Below are 23,256 nucleotides of genomic sequence, written 5' to 3' on the forward strand. Positions count from 1 at the left end.
ACTATGCTGGAGCCAGGAGTTCACAATCAACGATGCGAGTCACCGAAGAAGCTGAATGCCTAGCTGTATGGGCAGGTCAGGTCACCTTCTCCTAGAAAAGGGTGTCTCTAGTTGGAGTCAAACTGCCTCGCGATGGTATGTTCTGTAAAGGACATGTGTAGAAATCGTTCCATAATGCAATATCATCAAAGAAGCAAAGAAAATCCTCCAATGTTTTTAGAAATTCAGAGTCTCCAAATGCCACCGAGTACTCATGAGTGTGTCAGTTTGATAGGAGAGATCAGAGCTTTCTGATGTTTTCGTTGCTAATGGCATCCCGGCCTGCGTATCGCCAACTTTTAGCTCCTTGTAATCATGTTGAGTAATGTAAGTAAGATCTCCCCTGTCAAAATAAAAAAGTCTGATGATAAAACAACACTGTGAAACTTGAATTTGGATCATCCATTACACACCCGCTGGGATACACACTCTTGTGAATGGTACAAATTCATTTGAGTACCTTAACAAAAATCCATTCATTAAACAAATCGTTGTGTTTCATGACTTGCATGTGAAAATAATCCTTATATAATAGAAGTAGTTAATGAACTGATGATTAGTACGGAGTACTACCGGCCGTACGTGCGTAAGTGAGGAGGAGGAGAGTAGATCCGAGAAGTTGGCGGTGGACAGACGACGGCTCTGGAGAGGCAGATCAGAGGCGACCCGGCCTTCGAGCATATCCGCAACAGTGAGCATGGTGGACCTCATGTCCCACCGGCTCTGGATGCAGCACAGCACCACCTTCACCACCGCCTCCACCTCCTCCCGGTCCACGAGTGCCATGGCCGCGTCCACCGCCTCCATGAGGCCATGAGCTCTCCTCGCGCCATCTTCTCCCGGACGATGTACGGGAAGAAGTCCCACGTGAAGTTGGGAATCGACGACGACGAGGCATCGTCTGCGGTCGACGAGGAGGCAGGGTCGAAGTTCCGGCGCCCGCCGACGAGCTCCAGCAGCGTCATGCCGTAGCTGAAAGGTTTTCATTTTCGAAAATTAAAATTTATCGGGAGTCATAGATAAAGAGGATAAACATGATATATCAGAAATATCAAACCAAATTTAAATAAAATTTAATTTGAATTTAAGTAAATTTAAACAAAATTTGTACTAAAAAGATACATATTTTCTTATCGGCATCTACGGATAAAGAGGATATATCGGAAATATCAGAAGATTTCGGCCGATATTGAAAACCATGAGCTGAACACGTCGGACTTGGCGGACACCGCGTTGACGAGCATCTCCGGCGCCATGTAGCCCGGCGTGCCCCTCCCGCGCGTGTCCCGGGTTATGGACATGGAGATGCCGAAGTCCGAGAGGTGCGCCGGAGGTCGCCGTCCAGCAGGGTGTTGCCCGGCTTGATGTCGAGGTGCAGGATCTGCTGCCAGCACTCGTGGTGGAGGTAGTCGAGCGCCTTGGCCACGTCGACGGCGATGCAGCGCCTGGCTGGCCACGGCAGGAGCCGCCGCCTCTCTTGTGTGCCGTGGAAGAGCCACGAGTCCAGCGACCCGTTGTCGAAGAAGGGGTAGACCAGGTACCGGCTGCTGCTGCTGCCCAGGCCCTCGCGCGGGAGGCAGTAGCCCAGCAGGCGCACCAGGCTGTGGTGGTGCACGTTGGAGACGATGAAGATCTCTCTAAGGAAGTCGTCGTCGCCGGCGATGGCCGGGGGGTGGTCACCACCACCACCTCCTCCACCTGTGGTCGTTACCCTTTTGACGGCCACAGCCGTGCCCGTGCCCGTGCCCGTGCCCGTGCCGTCGTCGTCGAGGAGGACGCCTCGAAAGACTTGGGCGAAGCCGCCTTGGCCCACCATGCTTCGGAAGTCTTGGGTCATAGTGCGCAGCTCGTCGTACGAGAACTCCCGCATGCGGAACGCGGCCCGCCCTTAGTGCCGCGGGAGCAGAAGGCGCCGGCCTGCTTCTTCATCCTGCATCAGCCACACCGGTGCAAGCGTGGAAAGGTACTGCAGCAGCCAAGGCTGTGCGATTGGATAAAGCTTCCTCCTCCAGTACAGGTGAAGCCATGGCTGCGCAACCGTGTAAAGCTTCCAGACGCAGTGAAAGGATATAACCGCAACGTTGGCCATGAACATGATCCCAATGTGCAATCCTTGAGCACCAATTGAGACGAAGACAACGACGAGGGCAAGTGCACCAAGAAATAATACACCGGAAACAATGATCTCCGTCCGATCGGAGCCAAGGGTGTGCGCGTGCAATAATCGGATAAAGGTAAAGCTCCCAGATCATGATGCAATAGTGCTGGAGCCAAGTCCTTATTGCAACCGGATAAAGCTTCGAGATGCAGTGCGAGCATAGAGCCACAGTACTGGCAGTGAACCAGAGTGTGGTGGATCGTAAGATGCCACGGCCACGGCTAATGATCGAGAGATCCCCAACAACCAGGGCAAGTGCACCAAGAAACGCAGCGAAAACAATCTTCTCCTTCCGACTCCGACCGGAGGAGGTCGAGATGATGTGGAGACAAGCAATGGCAGGGCAAAGTAGTAGTATTTGCATGGTTAGACAATGAGTAGCAAGAGCAAAAAACGATGTGAAACCCACGACTGAACCATGCCGAATTGCCGCTCTCGCCCTCGCGCTTAGCCTGGATCAGACAGCAGCCTGATGAAACGGGAAGCACATCCAGGTCTTCCAGACCTTGCTAGTGCTCACCATGGACCGGGCAGCAGCCTGGAACGTGGAGCCCCAGGCGTCGTCCAAAATCCGACGACAACCGCAGCGGCATTTGCTACCTAGATCAGACAGGGTGTCCATGGTGGGAACCAAAGAGATGACGGCCCTGCTGCTGGATCCTCCCTCACCTTGAGGACGAGAAGAGGGGTCTTCTACATCTGCCATTATGTATGTTTGTGGCAACACGGCGCTACATTAAACCGTCACAACTAAGAATAATCACAAAGAAAGAAAGAAAGAAAGAAAGAAAGAAAGAAAGAAAGAAAGAAAGAAAGAAAGAAAGAAAAGAAAGAAAGAAAGAAAGAAAAAGAAACAAAGAAAGAAATGACAAGAACAACGTACGCAGAAAAAGGAAGGGCAGCCGGCGGTTAGCCTGTACGAGCACAGAGGAGCCAGGAGCTTTGATAGATGATGAGAAGAAACTGAATGAAGAAGAAAGAAGCAGCTGGCCAGCACGGCAAAAAAATACTTGGTCGACCGCCGGCCGTCGGAGCCCTGCTTGGTTGAAGAACAACATGCAATGCTTTGTTCAAGAAGTGGTGGTACTTCGTGGAAGAGCCCACATGTTCTTCAACTCGCGTAGCAGTCAGTCATTCAAAAGATACGACGTACCTCCGATCCAGTACAGTAGCGGCGATAATCAAGTATGGAGTACTTGTCACGAGAGTCAAGACATCAACACCCATGATGCGTTCTTCTTCGGCTGCCGCGGCAAACCACGCATCCTAAGACCGTCTGCTTCCTCATCTACGCGCCGCCGCCGGACGCTATGCGCTACGGACGACTCACGACTCTGCCACTGATTTCGCGGTGCCCATGGAGAATGATCTCATTGCGCTGAGGTCGGTGCTCCAAATCTTTGGGCTTGCGTCGGGACTCTTTGCTAACCTCGACAAGAGTGTGGCGACGCCGATGCACTGCACGGACGCCGACATTGAACGGATTCAGGAAATCCTCTCCTGCCGGATTGAGGGTTTCCCAAGTCGCTACCTGGGTATCCCCTTGTCCATCTTCAGGCTGAAGCGGGGGGAGGAGCAGGCAATCATTGATTCGGTAGCCGCTCGCATCCCACGGTGGAAGGGGAACATGCTCAACGTCGCGGGCAGAACGACGCTCGTTAAGGTCACTCTTTCAGCTATCCCCGTCCACATGTCCATCCGCGCTTTGCCTCTCCTCATGGGCAATCGAATGCATCGACAAGCTGCGCAGAGCGTTCGTTTGGGCTGGCACTGACTCCGTCTCTGGGGGACGCTGCAAGGTCGCCTGGCTAACGGTCTGTAGGCCGTGCGAGTTGGGTGGTCTCGGCGTGGCTGACCTTCGACGAGCGGGTGTGGCGTTCCGGGTTCGGTGGCCTTGGCTTCAACGCATCGACCCCGATCGTACTTGGCGGTCGCTACCAGAACACGAGGAACGCACGGTCGCAGCTGTCTTCGGGGCGGCCACGCTCTCTGTCCTGGGGAACGGCGAGTCCACCCTTTTCTGGTTGGACAACTGGCTCCAGGGTTCTTATAGTTCTTATAGTTGGCCAAACGGGCTGTACGGCATGGCACGGCACTAGCACGGGCCAGGCACGCCACTACGCGGCACGGTAGACTAGCCATGCCGTGCCTGTTAGCGTCGCCGTGTTGAGGTGCCGGCTCAGGCACGGCACTATCAGGTCTTAGCCGTGCCGTGCCGTGTCACTGGACACGGCGGCCCAGCAGTGCCCGTGCCGGCACTGGCACTATAAGTGTCCAACACCTCAAACTGATCGGAATCACAAAGTCTGAATGTTCAGAATCAAAGAACTTATCAAAGACTCAAAGTCACAAACTGATCAGAATCACAAAGTCACACAAACTATCAGAATCACAAACTGATCAGAATCAAAGAACTTATCAAAGAGTCAAAGTCACACAAAGTTACATGTTCAGAGAACTTATCAAAGACTCAAAAGTCACATAATCACACAAACACAGCTCTCGTCATCGGATCCAGCCATCACCACTCAACGGCTTCAAACAAAACAGAGCAAGGGTTAGTAGAGATTGAGGGTTAGGGTTAGGGTTAGGGTTATGGATTGACGGTGACTTACCTTCAAAGCCGGAGCACCAGAGTCGCCGGCGAGGTCGACGAGGCACGGATCCGATGAGCACAGATGATGAGGGACGGATCCGGCGAGGAAACCGACGGATCCGGCGAGATCGACGATGGATCCGGCGAGGATGAAGCGAGATCAAGGGTTAGGGTTAGGGATTGTGCCAGTGCCGGCCAATGGTGGCTCCAGAGGCCACCGGAGAGCGAGAAGAAGAGAGGAAGTCGGAGGCCGGATATCCAACGGTTCGATGGGAGCGAGGTCGGAGATCCGACGGATCCGGCGAGGAAACCGACGGATCCGGCGAGGACGAAGCGAGATCAAGGGTTAGGGTTAGGGATTGAGCAAGGGTTAGGGTTAGGGATTGTGCCAGTGCCGGCCAGCGGTGGCTCCAGAGGCCACCGGAGAGCCAGAAGAAGAGAGGAAGTTGGAGACGAGAGAGGAGAGCGAGTCGCCGACTCGCCGAGAGAGAAGAGTGAGGCGTGAGAGGAGCGGGTGAGACGGCGCTGCGGGGGAGAGCTGAGAGCGAGGCGACTGACTGACTGAGAGCAAATGAATTAGGGCAACGGAGACACCGTCGGCCGGCCGGGACGGGTGGTTTTATACCCCCGATTCCAACGGCGGATCCAAGCGAGGCCGGGGATCCAACGGCCACCTGCGGCCGAGCCGTGCCGCTGCCTGGCCAGCCCATATAGCGTGTTGTGCCCGGGCCGGCGCTACGGGCCAGAATGGCGGCCTAGGCACGGCACTAAGGCCGGGCCATGCCAGGCACTGGCACGAAGGCCGTCGGGCCGGGCCATTCCTAGGCCGTGCTGATTCATGTCGTGCTTGGGTCAGCCCGTAGTGCTCAGGCCAAATGGCCAACTATAAGGGTTCTAGTGTGCGGTGCATCGTGCCGGCGGTGTTTGCGGCAGTCCCCAAGAGGAGACGGCACGTCTCGGTCATGGAGACGCTCCATGGGAGGGCCTAGGTGCAACACATTACCGGGCCAAGGACCATGAGACTCCTCACTGATTTCATCGCCCTGTCGAACATCGTTGAGCAAGTGCAGCCGTTGCCCGACTTGCCTGACACGTTCAACTGGCGGCTGATGGCAGACAACCAGTACTCCAGCTTTAGCTTATGGAGCGATGTTCCTGGGCTCCTCAAGACCGCTTGGGGCGAAGCTAATTTTAAAGACGTCGGCACCCCCACGTGTCAAATTTTTCTTCTGGCTTGTCATGCATGGCCGCTGCTGGACGGCACATAGGAGACATTGCCATGGTCTGCAGGAGGACGACGCCTGCATTATTTGTAACCAAGCTACGAAAACGATGGATCATATCATCCTAGGATGTGTCTTTAGTCGGGAGGTTTGGACATCATGTCTGAGAAGGTTCCTCCTCCATGACCTTGTCGTTGTCCAGCAGGAGGACATCATGCTTTGGTGGATGACCTCTAGGAAACGACTCCCTAAGGAGTGCCGCCGTGGGTTTGACTCTCTCTTCCTTCTAGTCAGGTGGCTCTTGTGGAAGGAAAGAAACGCGAGAACCTTCAGCCGCACCGCTACGTCGCCAGCACAGTTGCTCGAGTCCATAGAGCAGGAGGTGTCCATGTGGTGCGCGACAAGTTACAGGCATCTAGGGGTGCTCGACTCGCGCCGTCGTTCCGCCTGACCTCTTCGTCATCTTCAGTCACCAAATTAGTGTTATGTAATCACAACCGCGTACGAGAAGTGTGAGGGGTAAGGGCTAAGGGCTTTGGTAATCTTGGGTTTACCATAACCCTTTACTTTTGTAACAAACTTCTTACTCTGCTTAATTAAAAACGTGTCAAATGCACGCTCTCGGGGAAAAAAACTCTGCCTCTGATATGATGCTCGCGCCGTTGGTTCACTCGCCATCGCTGTGCTCTTGCTCATCTAGTCCGTCTCTATGGAGTTCTGGCTCCACGAATTCACCAATCACCACGAATTAAATATTGATGGCAATATCCGCGCAGACTACAACCGGTCACCAGGGGCATCGCTGTTGCTCGTCCTTGACCAGCAGGGCACAGGTTTCTTCAACTCTACGCACAAGACAGAGTAGGACTGAACTCTTAACAGTCATGACTTCACCATAGTCTTTGACCTTCTCCTTCGACAAGTTCTTCCACTTCTGCAGTAAACAAAGAGCAGAGAAAATTACTTCAATAGAGCTTTCGAGAACTTTTTTTTGTTTAGGTCCTGTTTGGTTTAGTCACTTGGTTTTTGCCTCTTTTAGTCCCTAAATTGCAAAACAGGGTGGCTAAAAATGACTAAACTGATTTAGTCCTCTAGTCCCTTAGGGGTGACTAAAGAGGACTAGACCAGCAAAAAAACACCCCCGCCCCTCATTAATGCCCAGAATGAGAGAGAGAAGGGAGATTATTGATGAGATCCTAACATATGGACATATTAAACCTCGGGATCATTGATTTCCAACCAAAGGGACCCCAAACAGTGTCACCTTAGCTAGCTCATATAAATCCATATCCGTATTTTGCTTACGTGAAAGATAGAGAAGGCATGAAAGAGAAAGTCTATCTCTTCACTCCACTCCTATCTCACTAAAAAACAAGGCGTTCATGGGCCCTGTGTCAGCCACCGTAGTAACACGGCCCAAGAGCAAGATGGAGCACCCGGAAATCGGCCCAGAGGAAGAAGGCCTAGGAAGCCCAACTCGTGAGTATTCGGCGATCAATGGGCTTGAACTCTTCGGCGCTTGCATGCGTGACCGAGGTAGAGCCTCTGTAAAGACTATATCAGTCAGCGTGAGGAAGAGAGAGTCATGAGACATTTGTAAACATTGAACCGGATTTCCTAAATTAAGAACTCTTCCGCACTATCTCTTGTTCCTTCTTCTTCCTCTGATTTCTTCTCCCCAGTTCTTCCCATCTCCTACTTCTATCGCTCACAAGTGGTATCAGAGTCACCGATTCTCGGCACCCAGTTGGTTGTTTGGCGCACTTTCTCCATCGATTGCTCTCACTTCACTAGATTTGGTTGGTCTAACCCTAAATCGGAGCTGTGAGCTGCAGTTCCCTTTGGGAATTCCGTAATTCTAGTCCTGGAGTCGCAATTTGTGGTGTGTTCCACCGATCTGGATCCTTCCCTCATTCCCACCCACGAGCACTACACCCGTCTTCAATGCAACCGGGGTGCCATGGGTCCCGACCAGAAGGCCCTGTTGGCCAAGCTCGATAAGCGTTTCGCTGCCTAGGAGAAGCGATTCGATGGTCTGGAGCGGAAGCTCGATTCAACTACAGCGTCTTCTTCCACCCGTCTAGATGCCTTGGAGTCTGCAGCCAAGGTGTTCAACGAATGGCGCCCGAGGGTCGACGGCGTCATCGACAACCTTCGCCTCGAAGTCAACAAGCTCGCAACTCTAAAGCTGGAAGTGGGAAAGATCTCCAAGTACATGGAACGCTCTGTGGTGGATGGCCCGTCCATGACTCCTAGGGTGATCGCGACAGCGCTCGCCACCAAGTCTGCCTTGGCTCCTGCGTCACCCTGCACCTCGCTCCATGACGCCAAGCCCGTCGTCACTCCGCACTTCAGATCCGCCGGCTTCGGTGACTTTCTGGATGCCCCACGCCCATCTGTGGGATCCGTAGCCCCTCGCCTCAGCGGGCACCGCGTCGACATCATGAACCAGGAAGGTGCATTCGGAGTGGTTACTACTCTGATTCCACCTCCCGGCAAGGGTACGTTTCCTTGCCCTCCTTTTTCACCGCATCCGCTACCAAGTCCTCCTCCCCGCCCATCACCACCATGTCCACCTCAGCCACACCCAGGAGGTTATTATGAGTCCAACTATCAGGGGGGTTCTAGGGGCGGCCATACCGGCAATCTTCCCAAGTTTGATTTCCCCAGGTTCGAGGGGGATCATCCTAAGCTGTGGATCAAGCAAGCCATTCACTACTTTGAACTCTATCGTGTTGAGTCCGTGGTTTGGGTGCAGGCTGCCACTATGCACTTTCATGGTGCAGCCAAACATTGGCTATCTTCTGTTGAGGATCAGCTTGCGACAATCACTTGGTCTGAATTCTGTTCCCAATTGCTTTTGCGCTTTGCCAGGGATGAGCACGAGCTCCTGCTACGTTGCTTGTTCTAGATTCGACAAACTGGCCCTGTCAATGAATACATCGATCAGTTTGTTGCTCTAGTAGATGATCTAAAAGCCTATACCAAACACCCAGACCCACTCTACTATACTCAACGTTTTCTTGATGGCTTGCGTGATGAAATCAAAGCTGTTCTTCTGGTTCAACGTCCATCTACTTTGGATTCTGCTTGTGTTCTTGCTCAATTATAAGAAGAGGCGCTGGGACTCAACAAGAAGCCTATTCGGCATTTTGATATATCCCCTGCATATAAGCCAGTGTGGCCTAGTGCCATGGCACTGCCTCCACTGCCACCAAAGCTTGTTGATGGCGAGAGTAAGTGGCTGCCCCAAGCTCTGCCAACCTCGGCGGAAGACAAGTTCAAAGCCTTACGAGCCTCTCGCCGTGCCTAGGGTCTGTGCGTCTGGTGTGGCGCAAAGTGGAGCCGTGAACACAAATGTTCAGACATGGTGCAATTGCATTTGGTGCAAGAATTGATGGATATATTTCTGGGGTCTGATGCAGCCGAGTGCTCTGATGATTCATCACTTGATGATCAGATCATGATGCACCTCTCGGTGGCAGCGACAGTGGGCTCAGCTTCCCCTAAGACATTTAGCTTGTCTAGACACATCCAAGGTCACCCTCTGTCTATTTTGGTGGATTCCGGTTAATCTCATACCTTCTTGAACTCTGCATTGGCTCAGTCGCTCACCGGCATCAAGGAACTTCCGTCCCTAGTTCAAGTGCAAGTAGCTAATGGGGCCATTTTACAATGCACATCCTTTTTGACCAGTGCTCGTTTGTCAGTGTAGGGCTACTCCTTTTCAACTGATCTTAAGTTGTTGCTTCTTTCATCTTATGATATGATTCTTGGTCTTGATTGGTTGGCCAGTTTTAGCCCGATGCAAGTACACTGGGCTCAAAAATGGATCTCCATTCCTTACGAGGGAGCTACTGCTATATTGATTGGGGACACTACAGACCTTCTGGTGGGCTCTGTCATTCAACTCTGTTTGGTGCAGCCTCCTGAGTCTTCACAGTCAGTCTCATCGATGCATCCGGCTATGTCAGCATTGCTGGATGAATATGCCCATCTATTTGAGCCAATTTCAGGGTTGCCTCCCAACCGGCACTGTGACCACTCCATTCCCTTGATCTCAGGGGCTCACCCAGTCTTTGTGCGGCCTTACCGCTATGCACCTCTTCTGAAAATAGAGATTGAGCGGCAAGTTAATGAAATGCTTCAGCAGGGAATCCTTCAGAAGAGTACCAGTTCTTTTGCCTCTCTGGTTATCTTAGTGAAGAAAAAGGATCAGTCTTGGCGGTTTTGCGTCGATTACCGTCAACTGAATGCAATTACAGTCAAAGGCAAATATCCTGTTCCTATCATCGAAGAATTGCTAGATGAGTTGTCTGGGGCAGCTTATTTCACAACATGGGATTTACAGTCCGACTTTCACCAAATCCGCATGAAATCGGGTGATGAATTCAAAACCGCCTTCCAAACACACTTTGGTCAATTTGAATTTAGGGTTATGTCCTTCGGACTCACAGGAGCCCCGGGTACCTTCCAAGATGCCATAAATACAACACTTGCTCCCTGTCTTCGGAAGTTCGTCTTGGTCTTCTTTGATGATATCCTGGTCTATAGCAGAACATGGGAGGAGCACCTCATGCATTTATGAACTATGTTTGAGTTGTTGTCTAAGGATCAATGGAAGCTGAAAATGTCCAAATGCTCCTTCGTCTACACCAAGCTTTCTTATCTCGGCCATGTCATCAGTCAGGCCGGTGTGGGTACTGATCCTTCCAAGCTGGAGTCTATTGCCTCTTGGCCAACTCCCGGTTCAGTCAAAGAACTCCGTTCCTTTTTGGGGCTTGCCGGTTATTACCGGCGCTTTGTTCGCCACTTTGGCATCATTTCAAAACCACTGACCAATCTCCTGAAGAAGCATGCCTTGTTCATCTGGACTCCTGATCATGACTATGCCTTTTAGACATTGAAAACTACCCTCTGTCAAGCTTCGGTGCTGGCTCTTCCCAATTTTGCCAAGCCTTTCTCAATTGAATCTGATGCATCGGAGTCGGGTGTCGGCGCGGTTCTCATGCAGGACGGTCACCCCCTGGCATTTCTCAGTAAAGCATTGGGCTCCAAATCACGTGGCTTATCAACATATGAAAAAGAATTCATGGCGATCTTGCTTGCTGTACAACTGTGGCGTCCTTACTTACAGTTTTAGGAGTTTGTGATTCTTACCGATCAGAAAAGCCTGACATAGCTCACTGATCAGAGGTTGCATACTCACTGGCAACAAAGGGTTTTCTCCAAACTGCTGGGCCTGTAGTACTGCATTGTCTACCGCTCAGGTTCTGATAATAGGGTAGCTGATGCATTGTCTCGCCACCCCTCTTCTCTAGCTGTGTGTGCGGCAGTCACCTCTTTGGTACCCTCCTGGATCTCTGCAATGCTTGCCACTTATCGACTGGACTCTTTTGCTACTACCTTGCTGACCAAGTTGTCGGTTGACTCAGCGGCTATACTTCATTATTCCCTTCAGTCTGGCTTACTCCGTTATAAGGGCCGAGTCTGGATTGGCAATGACCCGACATTCCAACAACAGCTTATCTCCCAATTTCACTCTAGCTCCTGGGGCGGCCATTCTGGCATACTAGTAACATATATGAGGCTCAAGCAATGTTTTGCATGGAGAGGTATGAAAACTGCAGTCAAGCATTTTGTGCAGTCCTGTGCCGTCTGTCAGCAGTCCAAGTATGATAGATCCAAATCTCTAGGCCTCTTGCAGCCCTTGCCGGTTCCTGATTCGGCGTGGCAAGTGATATCGATGGATTTCATCGAGGGACTTCCATTGTCTCAAACCTTCAACTGTGTGCGGGTCATAGTCGATCTCCTGACCAAGTATGGCCATTTCATTCCCCTCCATCACCCTTTTACTGCTGTCACAGTTGCTAAGTCATTCTTTCAGCATGCTTATCGATTACATGGCCTTCCGAGTTCTATCATTTCGGATCGTGACCGCATATTTACAAGTCACTTTTGGTTTGAGCTGTTCAAGCTGGCGGATGTGTCCCTCTGCCGCAGCACCGCCTATCACCCCCAATCCGATGGTCAGACAGAGCGGCTTAACCAGTGCCTAGAAACCTATTTGAGGTGCTTTGTCCATTCCTGCCCCCAACAAATGGAGTCAGTGGTTGCCATCTGCAAAATTTTGGTATAATTCCTGCTTCCATTCGGCCATCGATCGCTCACCCTTTGAGGCGCTATATGGATATCCTCCGTGTTTCCTGGCTGTTGACACTTCTGTTGTCTCTCATCCGGAAGTCATTGTCTGGGCTTCAGACCGACAGTGGATAGACCAGCTTCTCCAACATCACCTCAACCGGGCCAAGCAACGGATGAAGAAATAATCTGATCAACATAGATCAGAGCGCAGTTTTGCAGTGGGTGATCTCGTCTACCTCAAGCTGCTGCCGTATGTCCAAACTTTCCTGGCACCTCGCTCCCATCAGAAACTTGCTTTCCGCTTCTTCGGACCATTTCAGATTCTGGCTCGTGTCGGTTCAGTGGCTTATAAGCTTGAATTGCCTGCTCACTCGGCAATTCATCCGGTTTTTCATGTTTCACAACTGAAGAAGGCTGTTGGTGCCAATCATCAGGTAATCCCCACCCTACCGTCTGACTTTGCCATCCACTTGGCTCCAGAACAGGTTCTGCAGACTCGTATGGTCGCCTGTGGTCCTTCTACTATACCTCAGGTACTTGTCAAATGGAACAATATGCCGTCGGCATTGGCTACCTGGGAAGACTTTGAAGCTGTTCGCCAGGAGTATCCACGCGCCACTGCTTGGGGGCAAGCAGTGTTCCAAGGGGGAGGGGATGTCAGCCACCGTAGTAACACGGCCCAAGAGCAAGATGGAGCAGCCGGAAATCGGCCCAGGAAGCCCAACCCGCGAGTATTCGGCGAGCAATGGGGTTGAACTCTTCGGCGCTTGCATGCGTGACCGAGGCAGAGTCTCTGTAAAGACTATATCAGTCGGCGTGAGGAAGAGAGAGTCATGAGACATTTGTAAATATTGAACCGGATTTCTTAAACTAAGAACTCTTCCGCGCTATCTCTTGTTCCTTCTTCTTCTTCCTCCGATTTCTTCTCCCCAGTTCTTCCCATCTCCTACTGCTATCGCTCACACCCTGCTCGTTCTATCTATCTCCCCACTGTCCTCCGTCTGTTCTTTGTCTCGCTCCCTCTATCTCTTTCTCTTTCTCTCTCAAAACACACAGCACGAGGACGAAGGCCGGCATCACGGTCAGTGGCGCCTGGTGCGGTGGGCCGGACCCAAGCGAGACTAGGTGGTCCGTCGGTGCGGCGGGGCCGGCTCGCACGCAACTGGGGCGGACTTCGATCTGCAGCAGCAGAGGCCTTCGGCGCGCCGGGCGAGCACGGAGGACGGTGGCGCACTAGGAGCCGTGAGGTAGAAGAATGGACGGGAAAGAAGAGTAAATTAAAATCACTTGCAGGTGGGGTCCGCTAGTACACGGACGATCCATTGAGGGAGTCGCAGCGCTGCCGAGCACGGAGAAGAATTGGATCGTACGCGCGTGAGTGTCAAGAGAGACGAATGAGTGAGTGTCAACGCGCGGGCATGGAAATGGAGATGGAGGACGTTCCTCGTTCCTTCCTGGGTTACAACCACCATTCCAATCCCTGTAATTTAAATGTTATTAATTTCTGGCTTCTGCAACCCATGCATTCGAGTTGAGAGTGTTTACCCAACTACTGCTCCAATTGGGAATTAATTGGGTGCAAACACTGCCCTCTCGATCGAATGCATGCATGCTAGCTAGCTAGATACAGTAGTTAATGCTACAAGCAAGAGTCGAAGCCAGTTCGTTCTCTCATCCAATATAATTAATGTACGTCGTCGTCAAAGTTGCAGATCAAGCAGCACCGGATCGGCACGAAGCTCCAGCAGGTTGACGCCGAACAGCCGGAGCCACCGCCCCTGCGCCTCCTCCTCGTCCTCCGCTTCTGCTGCTGCAGCTGCTTCCACGACCGTCACCGCCTCCTCCGCCTGCTGGTGCTGGTGCTGGCCGGAGAAGATGACCAAGCCCTGCTTCTGCTGGTGGTGGTGCCCTATCGTCGGCGGCACGCCGAGCATCGCCGCCGGGACGACGACCGCAGGCGGCACCGCGCCCTGTTCCCCGGTACGACTGCTCCTCCGCCGGCGGCAGTCGATGAAGAGCCTTGTGCCGTCGCGGCAGAAGGCGACGGTGTCCCCGGCCGCCAGGCGCTTGTCCCGGACGTAGCGGTTCCAGCCCTTGGTCAACACGTAGCTCTGGCTGCTGCTCCAGTACGAGTAGCGGAACCGCCACGCCGTCCCGCCGCCGCGCGCGTCGTGGAAGCACAGCACCGTGCCCCGCGACCTGGCCGCCGCGCCGCGCAGCGGCAGGTGCCGCTCCGCGAACTGCTTCGGCACCACCAGCCGGTTCAGCTTCCCCACGTCGCTCGGCGTCACCACCTTCTCGAACATGCGCTCGCGCTTGCCGCTGTTGCCTCCATGGCTGTGGCTGTGGCTGTAGTCGACGTCGCCGACTCTTCCTTCGCCGCCCGCCACCGCCGCCGGCTCCGGTGCGAGCGTCAGGGCCATCTGCATGCAAGCCAAGCGAACGATGATGCAGATGCAGTGCACTGGATCGATCCAGCTGTAGATATGTATCTGGTAGCTAGCTAGCTGATGGATGATGAATCCACCGCTGTCTCGTCTGATCTGAATTTATAGGGAAGGAGAACGAAGAAGCATTTGGACCTGCTAGGGGCTCTGACTTTTCTGCATGCACGCCATGGATGATGGATCGCGATCGGTCGGTTGCCATGCAATCCGTATCCGTTGTCGCCTTTGAATCCAACGGCCTGCATGGACCGGACCGCACCACCTACGCTTCGTTGACCTTGACCGTAGGTACACCTATAGGGTACTCCAGCTTGTTCGTCGTCGTTTATCAATGAGGGGCCGAGGCGGAAGAGACTGCAGAGGGCTTCGTTGGGTCGGGTCAACAGGCTTTTATTTTTCTTTGGGTTATAGCGGGTACGATCTCGGATATCCACGACAGATTACATGGGATGCGCTCCCAGGGGCGGTCCAACCTATAAGACGAAGTCTTGCAGAGTACGACGCTGCTCGATGTGCCCCGCAAGACACCGGAAAGATATCTTAAAAATATTACGAAATCTGTTAAGATACGTTCGATCCTATAATTCCTGTAATCTGTTATTACTTTCTGGTTATCTCCTAAATCTAAACGTCTTTAACCCTGCCCCAGACTATATAAGGCGGGCAGGGACCCCCTCCAAACACATGCAATATCATACGATAGCAAGTACAATCCAACAGACTACAGATGTAGGGTATTACGTCGCGCTGATGACCCAAACCTGGTCCGAACCTGTCTAACTCTTGTGTCTCTGTTGCCTTTTTATTCTTGATTAGGTGCATCTCTGCCGATCGATCTACTTAGGGATGTGCATGCTGATCTCGTGGTGAATAAGATGGCGAACCTCAATTCCACCATGATTTTTGCCGACGACGGAATCAATCTACTATAGCGCGACGACATCCCCCGACGTTCAGCGTGATCGTGTGATTGATGAAGCTTAACAGCGAAGCAATGGGACTCGCAGTACCGATTGTCGGGCCTGGCGGCAGCGGCACCGTGCGTGCATCTAGATTTATAAGATCTCGGTTGGGCTGCTCGTCAATTTCCAATTCAGATACGTACGTCCCTCGTGGAATTAAAGCTCGGACCAAGCAGATTCGAGTCAGCAATCTCGGCACGCAACGATAGGCGGCGCTGGCCATCTGCATGTCGATCTGCATCAACGCGAACAAGGATCCACAATCAGATATGCAAGCCAGTAGCAAATACTCAGGATATTGATGACTTGCATAGCCAAGCTAGCTAGATCATCATGCAAGCCACGAGTACTTGCAACGTTCTCACGGATAATTTTGCTGCGCTCGTGTTCTTCATCTTGGTGCATAAGCACGACTACGTTTTAGTCGGCCACGTCCAAAGACTTCGCCTCCGCACGTGGATTGACTCCGTTTGGCTCTGATTACGTCCGTTCGCCTACGACTCCACGTATCCGACCGAGCTGTCAAACGAACCGTCCGAGCCATCAAGCGAGCCGCTAAGCGAGCTGCCCGCGTCACCGACCAGTAACATAAGGACGACATCGCCCAGACTATTCGCTCCGACCACCTGCCGCGTCGTAATGATGATCGCCGCGAAGAACGGCGCCGTGACAACCACGACCGCCACCATGATGACAGTTTGGAAAGCTCGAGGGCCGAGCAATTTCGTACACGCCGACCAGATAACGCCATACGTCACCGACCAGACGTTCTGTCTAAAGGTAAGTCACGCTTTAATATCTCTTCTAAATATTCTCCAATCTTCATATATCACCGTGATGTTTCTCCGAGCTATTTTCTTCATGTTTGTTCTCCAAACTTTTTTTTTCATGTATACCATCTTAAAGATGACATACAGCTAAGCATAAGGCAAATCCCCGAACAATTATGTTGACGCTAGGATGTCCCCAGAGACGGCCATATCTCCGGCTTCTCCCTACACGTGCACGAGCGTCTGCCCTTTGCGTTACGGGTGATCGGCAGCGGCTCCTTGACGACGCTTTGTTCTTCCTACATGCACACGCGCTCCGCGTTATGGTTAACAGGCTAGCTAGGGCGGGAGACTCAGCTACACACTAACTGATCAGACGGTTTATATTAAATATAAACGTATCTTCAGAATAACACTAAGTGTTCACACCAACTGATCGCCAAGCTGCATACGTTATTTTATCACCATTGCTGATTCTTCTCCGGAGTTAATATATTTTATTTTTACTACCTATTCTACACATTTGTTTCGCAGGGGCACGGCTCGGTCAACGAGCTTACGCCCAGGAACTGGACAAGATGGTCATTGTCCAGGTGGTCGGACCACCTATCAGACGGACTTCACTACCAACCAACTGGTCGGACTGCTCGACGTTCACTTCGCCGTCGACTAGTTGGTTGGACTGCTCATCGTATGGGCTTCATCGCCAGCTACGCCGGGACTCTTCGGTACTCAAATTCTTCGTGCAAGCGTCAACGGCTACGTCGGGGATTCCTCGGTGCTCGGATTCTTCATGCAAGCGTCACCAGCTACGCCGAGGACTCCTTGGTGCTCAAATTCTTCGTGCAAACATCGCCAGCTACGTCGGGGACTCCTCGGTGCTCAGATTCTTCGTGCAAGCTTTACCAGCTGCGCCGGGGACTCCTTGGTGCTCGTATTCTTCGTGTAAGCATCGTCGGCTAAGCTGGAGACTCCCTCGGTGGTCGGATCTTGCTACATCTCATCGGCGTGCTATCAAGTTGTTCCATGCTGCTCGGATCAGGGTGCTGATCTTGGGCAGCACGTTCGGGGTCTTGATAAGTACATGGCAGGCGACGTTGGCAAGCTCTCATTAAACTTCTTTGATCCTGCTACAAGATTTCTTCTTAATCTTCTAGCAGTCTCGGGGACTATGTCATCATTATGATTCGATTTCTTGCCATACTGAGGACTTTTCTCTTGGTTACTGTTGTTTCTGACCCTAACACCACATGACCACGTCACCTACTATCAGGCTCTGGGACTAAGTGGGCACACTTCACCTTGCGGTGAGTGTGTTTTCTCTAATTTGGAAAACTCCATGCCTCCTGAAGTTGAAGACGATTATCTCTCTTTCTCATGGTCGGACTTTAAGTGGGCACACTTGGTTTACAGCGAGAAAATTTTTAATTTTGAATTTGAGCTCCTTACATCCTTCTTGCAAGTCTTATTTGGGAAAGCTCGTGCTCGGCCGGACAGTTAAGCTGGTCGGCTACGGTCCACAACTGCTCGGCGACTCATTACGGTGGTCGGACCATGAGTCTGACTGCTCAGCTTTGTTGGCACCTGCTCGGACAAGCTCAAGACGGCGTTGCACAGTAGATACAAGGCGCTCGGGGACTAGCTGTGGGGAGTACGACCCCGGATACCCACGGCAGACTACATGAGCTACGCTCCTAGGGGCGATCCAACCTACAAGACGAAGCCTTGCAGAGCACGGCGCTGCTCGACGTGCCCCGCAAGACACCGGAAAGATATCCTGAAGATACTACGAGATCTGTTAGGATACGCTCGATCCCATGATTCCTGTAATATGTTATTACTTTCCGGTTATCTCCTAGATCTAACCGACTTGTAACCTTGCCCCCAGACTATATAAGGCGGGTAGGGACCCCCTCCAGGCACACGCAATATCATACGATAGCCAATACAATCCAATAGATCATAGGAGTAGGGTATTACGTCGCGCTGACGGCCCGAACCTGTCTAACTCTTGTGTCTCTGTTGCCTTCTTGTTCTCGATTACGCGCACCTCTACCGATCAATCTACTTTCGTGGGATACCTCTCGGAGGATTGCCGAGCATCTTTTGTCGACAATCATAGTTCATTCGCCGACCAACCACCTCCTCTAGCTCGGCAGCAGCTGACATATATCCACGCTAGATCTCTCTCTAGTGTATAGATTAAGCCCCATTCGTTTCCCTAAAATTTGGTTTGTGCTGCTGCTTATGCTGATTTGTTGTGAGAAAAAAACACTGAGTAGTGCTGCCCGACGTAGATTAATGCTCCCTCCGTTCTAGTATATAAGGCGTAACCACTTTTTATTCATGTCTCATAATAATATAAGACTTGTTCTCTCTAGACACACTTACATTAATGTAGTAATAATAGTGTTGAGAGAGAATTAAATGTGTTCCATGGTCTTTGAACCAGAGGTGGTTGCGCCTTATATAATGGGACGTAGGGAGTATATGGTTAAAATATTTATATTTAATCTAAACTATAAACCAAATGAATCAGGTAAATGCTTTTGACATGTCTACAGCTCTAAACCTAGGATTTTCTAGAGCTACAGACGTCTAGCTGTATGAAATCCATGGATTTCGCAGCGCTAGAGCTTTGCCAAACAATTAGCCTGTTCGTTTGGCTGTGGCTTGTCGTAAACGATCGTAAATTTCCATTCGAAATAGTATTTTTCTTTCACATAAACCAGCCAGCAGTACTTCTTTACGAACCAGCAACGATACGAACCAGCCAACCGAACGGGCCGAATAATACCTAAATGTAGTCCTAGAGTATATGGTACAAACCTAGCCGTAGAATCACAATTCATCTCTTCTCTCTCTCTCAAGATGCATGCATGTCTCTCGAGAATTAATGTCACAGTAGGAATGAAGCAGCATGCACATACATAATCTATGTACTATATGCATGTATTGTGTTTTACTTCGTTACTTACTTGTTCAATTCCGTATTCGCTCGTTAATGAGGAAAGTTTCTTCACCACGGTCACAAGATTATATATACTAGCTTAGCTGCTATATATGTGACCTAGCTAGCTAGCTACTACGTCGTTCGTTCGAAGCAAATCCATTCCATCTTCTGGAACGAAGAAATTGGAGGATGAAATAATTAAAGAGCAATGTACTGTGTCATGTTCTTTCATCATTTTATGATGTGTTATGGTAGAAAAAACAAATGTGAAACCATGAGGTCCTGGTCACTGATTGTGAATTCTCTGCTTCATATATATATAATCTTCCATTCCAGTAACCTCAAATTCTTTACCTCGCTGTCAATGCAAGTGATGAAATCAACTCGCACGGTCTCAGTCGGCAGATCAGTTAGTTTGTCAAATATGACTAGATCAGATCGTCCGTGGCTAGGGCTAGCAGGAAGAACATGTCATAATATGTACGGCCAGATTAGTGCACAAGGGATTAGAGTAGTTAGCAATACAACGATGGGTGTTATATATACTACATAATTTCCATTTGTGCAGTCATAAGCCAATCAGGTGTTCGTGCCCACCTATACGTGGTGTTTGGATCCAGGGACTAAAGTTTAGTATATGTCACATCAGATATTTAGGTACAAATTAGAAAGACTAAACATAAGTCTAATTAGGCTTAATAGATTCGTCTCATCAATTAGTCTCAATCTATGCAATTAGTTTTGTAATTAGTCTACGTTTAATACTCCATGCATGTGTCCAAATATTCGATATAATAGGGACTAAATTTTAGTAGGTGGAACAAACACCCCAGTAAACTCTTGAATAATGGTCAATTGATTAACAAAGTCAACTCCTTGCTTTGTCGCATTGTTTGAAAAGTCCTTGCTCAAATTTTGTACTTGCAAGTACTATTCTATATATATAGCTAGCATGACAAGATGATCGAGATGCCAGGCATTTTGCTCCTCTAAACAAAGACAACATGGCAGATATATATAGCCTATTAAACCATAGCTTAGAGTACAGGAGATACTAATAATAATGAATTGATTATGCTTAGAGATGAGCTGCATCAAGCTGGATACATACATACTACATATATATGCATCTGCAAGTCTTAGAGTATCATTTACTACAACTTTAGGCTTATATATACTGCAATTATTGAAAGCGATTGAGCAAACATGAGAGGTTTTATCGACAAAACGCGTACTTAGCAAGCAAGCTGTGATCCAGCCTAGACAACAGAGTAAACTCCTGCTGCATTGGTACGGCAGAACAGTCAGGCCTCTAGCCTAGGCAAGTCTGTGTGTCTGTCTGATGAATATATGCAAATAAATTCTCTCCTAGATGAATATGAAACCTTTCTGAACCAAATTGGCATTGACATGGAGTACATCATCAATCAGCCTGTCTGAAACTTGGAAACATTTTTAGTGATATAAAACGTACTACGTATATAGTATTATCCATATCACTAAAATCTGTGTTGGCTCTTGGCTGCTAGTGAACCCTGACCGGTCAAAGGGTTCATGCATGCATAAACTGGTGCCAGGACATCAAATTTCAAAACTAAACACATCAAAGAGTACTAGCTATACTATTATCAATCTGCATAATTAATTTAAATTGCGGCAAATTAAAAATGGACTGAATGAATGAAACATTATTGCAATTTGGGTATGTACTGTGTGGTGGGGGGCTTGTCGGCCTCCTACAACAGCCATTGTTATTGCAACTGGTGGGATTAAACAATCTTTCAGTCTCAAGAAGATGAGGAGCGAAGTAACAGATATACAACAGTGGGCACATGCACAGTGCCAGCCTGGTGCATAAATCACAATGATGTCACCCTCGGAAAGGTGGTGTATGTCAGCCTACTAGTTAAGCTATTTGCTCCTGCTGGTCATGTCATTAGTCAAACAAAGTTCAGGGATTCCCATTTAACTGCAGGTCGATCCTTAATCAAACACAAACCAATTGTTTATGGCACATGTACACCAATTGTTTATGGCAATTTGTTTTTCTTCAAATGAGCAGGTTCCTTGGCAAGGAGATTGTCTAGCTAATTAATTAAGGTGCAGGCCTTGTTGCCTAATTTGGAGACAGTCGCCACACATTTTTGCAATAGATTAAGAAGCACTTGATGCATGTCGTAGCACGTAGTGCACTGCATTTGATCCCATGTGTATCTAAACCCAGGGTTCAGGTTCAGTGGTTTTGGGGATTAGTGGTTTCTAGTATTGTCCGACTAACTAATTAGCACCTGCATGCCTGTGTTGTTCTTGAGAAAGTAGTCGCTATGACTTGGCAATGGCAGCTTAAATATCTTAGTTAACTATCCAAGGCATGCATGCGTTTTGTAAGAGGGAAACACATGCATGCATTTACCTGCTCCCTGCCACTTCTTCCAAAATAGAATTACAAGAAATAGGCATTCAATTCAATTTCCATTCGTTTCTGATCTGGACACAAGAGAGATCGATCAAACAAAATGCAGCACAAATTAAAAGGGCGGGAAGCAGCAAGCAAATGCATGATTCTGTCTGCAAAAAGTTGGCCAGACGGACATGCTCCCTGAGTGTATAACCATTAAAATTCATGAAATTTGTCATTTGCCACAGGCTGCGAATAGTCTTCTTTCAATGTACATATACATATATATATGCAATGGTGCACTTGTACTCCTATCTAAGCCTGTTAAAATTACAGAATCATTAGATGTAGATCTAGGGGTGCTGACTTGACTAGAATAGGATAAATATACCCTAGAACATGGACTATGAGATCCAAGAGGAAGAGAGGAGCAGAGGTACCGACCATCGGGGGGGGGGGGGGGGGGGGGGGGGGGGGCTTGGTGGAGCTGGAACCGTCCATCGTGTCGGTAGAGAGGGCGGTGAAGAGGTGGCGCTCCAGTGGCGGTGTAGCGGTGAAGTGGTCCAACGGCGACGGCGTCCCGGTGATGGTGCTTCTGGTCGCTGGATGCGCCCCTCACTAGATCGGGTTAGGTTTTGTCAGTGGGTGTGGCGGCTCACGGTGAATCTCGTACTTAGAGCCACCGCCCCCCACCTCTCTTTATAGCGCAGTGCAATGGGGTCCACCAACCATGTAGGGTTGGGCACCGCCGATCAGGGCGCGAGGTCAAAGGCTCAACTCGGCCGTTGGAGAGATCGACACTAACAATCTCTCCCTTGATCTCATCTTATTACTTAAACTTAACTTACTTTATCTTTTTTCATTCCATCAGCATGCCTCATAGTCACGGTCAGTGCCATTAGATTAACAGCTACAATGCACCTCTCTATTTTGAAACAGATTCTCAACTAGGCCCTTATTGTCCAGAAATCATAGGCTTTCCCTTAAACCCATGTCGGCTAAGTGTTCTCTAAATACGTTGGGTGGTACACCTTTTGTAAGCGGATCCGCGACTATCTTTTCTATACTTATGTGCTCAAGACTAATTATATGATCTCGAACTTTGTCTTTCACAACATAATACTTTATGTCAATGTGTTTGGCAGCACCACTTGACTTATTGTTGTGAGCATAACATACTGTTGGATTATTATCGCAGTATAACTTGAGTGATTTATGTATATCGTCTACCACTTTCAATCCGGACATAAACTTCTTCCGCTAATTCACCTGCCCCGTGGCCTCATAACACGCTACAAACTCGGAATACATCGTAGATGATGTAGTGACGGTCTGCTTGGAACTTTTCCACGATATTGCTCCTCTTGCGAGAGTAACTATATATCCTGACGTGGACTTTCTATCATCTCCCGCATAATTTGAATTTGTATACCCCTCTATGTGTAGGGAATCAGATCTTCTGTACATTAGCATGAGACCTTTTATGCCTTGCAAGTAACGCAAAACTTTCTTTACCAGTCTCCAGTATTCTATTCTTGAATTACTTTGATATCTGCCAAGTAACCC

The 23,256-nt window shown here is 49.9% G+C and overlaps 2 protein-coding genes across 2 annotated transcripts; both read right to left on the bottom strand.

Annotated features, from left to right (window-relative positions):
• Positions 1-1,330: 1,330 nt before the first annotated feature.
• Positions 1,331-1,909, bottom strand: LOC136525476 (probable receptor-like protein kinase At5g20050). Its single transcript, XM_066518449.1, has one exon. The coding sequence runs from the start codon at positions 1,907-1,909 to the stop codon at positions 1,331-1,333; it is 579 nt and encodes a 192-aa protein (XP_066374546.1).
• An 11,951-nt stretch (positions 1,910-13,860) lies between these two features.
• LOC136526993 (B3 domain-containing protein Os06g0107800-like) lies at positions 13,861-14,583 on the bottom strand. The gene has a single exon (XM_066519585.1). The coding sequence runs from the start codon at positions 14,581-14,583 to the stop codon at positions 13,861-13,863; it is 723 nt and encodes a 240-aa protein (XP_066375682.1).
• Between the last annotated feature and the right edge of the window lie 8,673 nt (positions 14,584-23,256).

Source organism: Miscanthus floridulus, chromosome 19 (genome assembly GCF_019320115.1).
Source record: "Miscanthus floridulus cultivar M001 chromosome 19, ASM1932011v1, whole genome shotgun sequence".
Lineage (NCBI taxonomy): Eukaryota > Viridiplantae > Streptophyta > Magnoliopsida > Poales > Poaceae > Miscanthus > Miscanthus floridulus.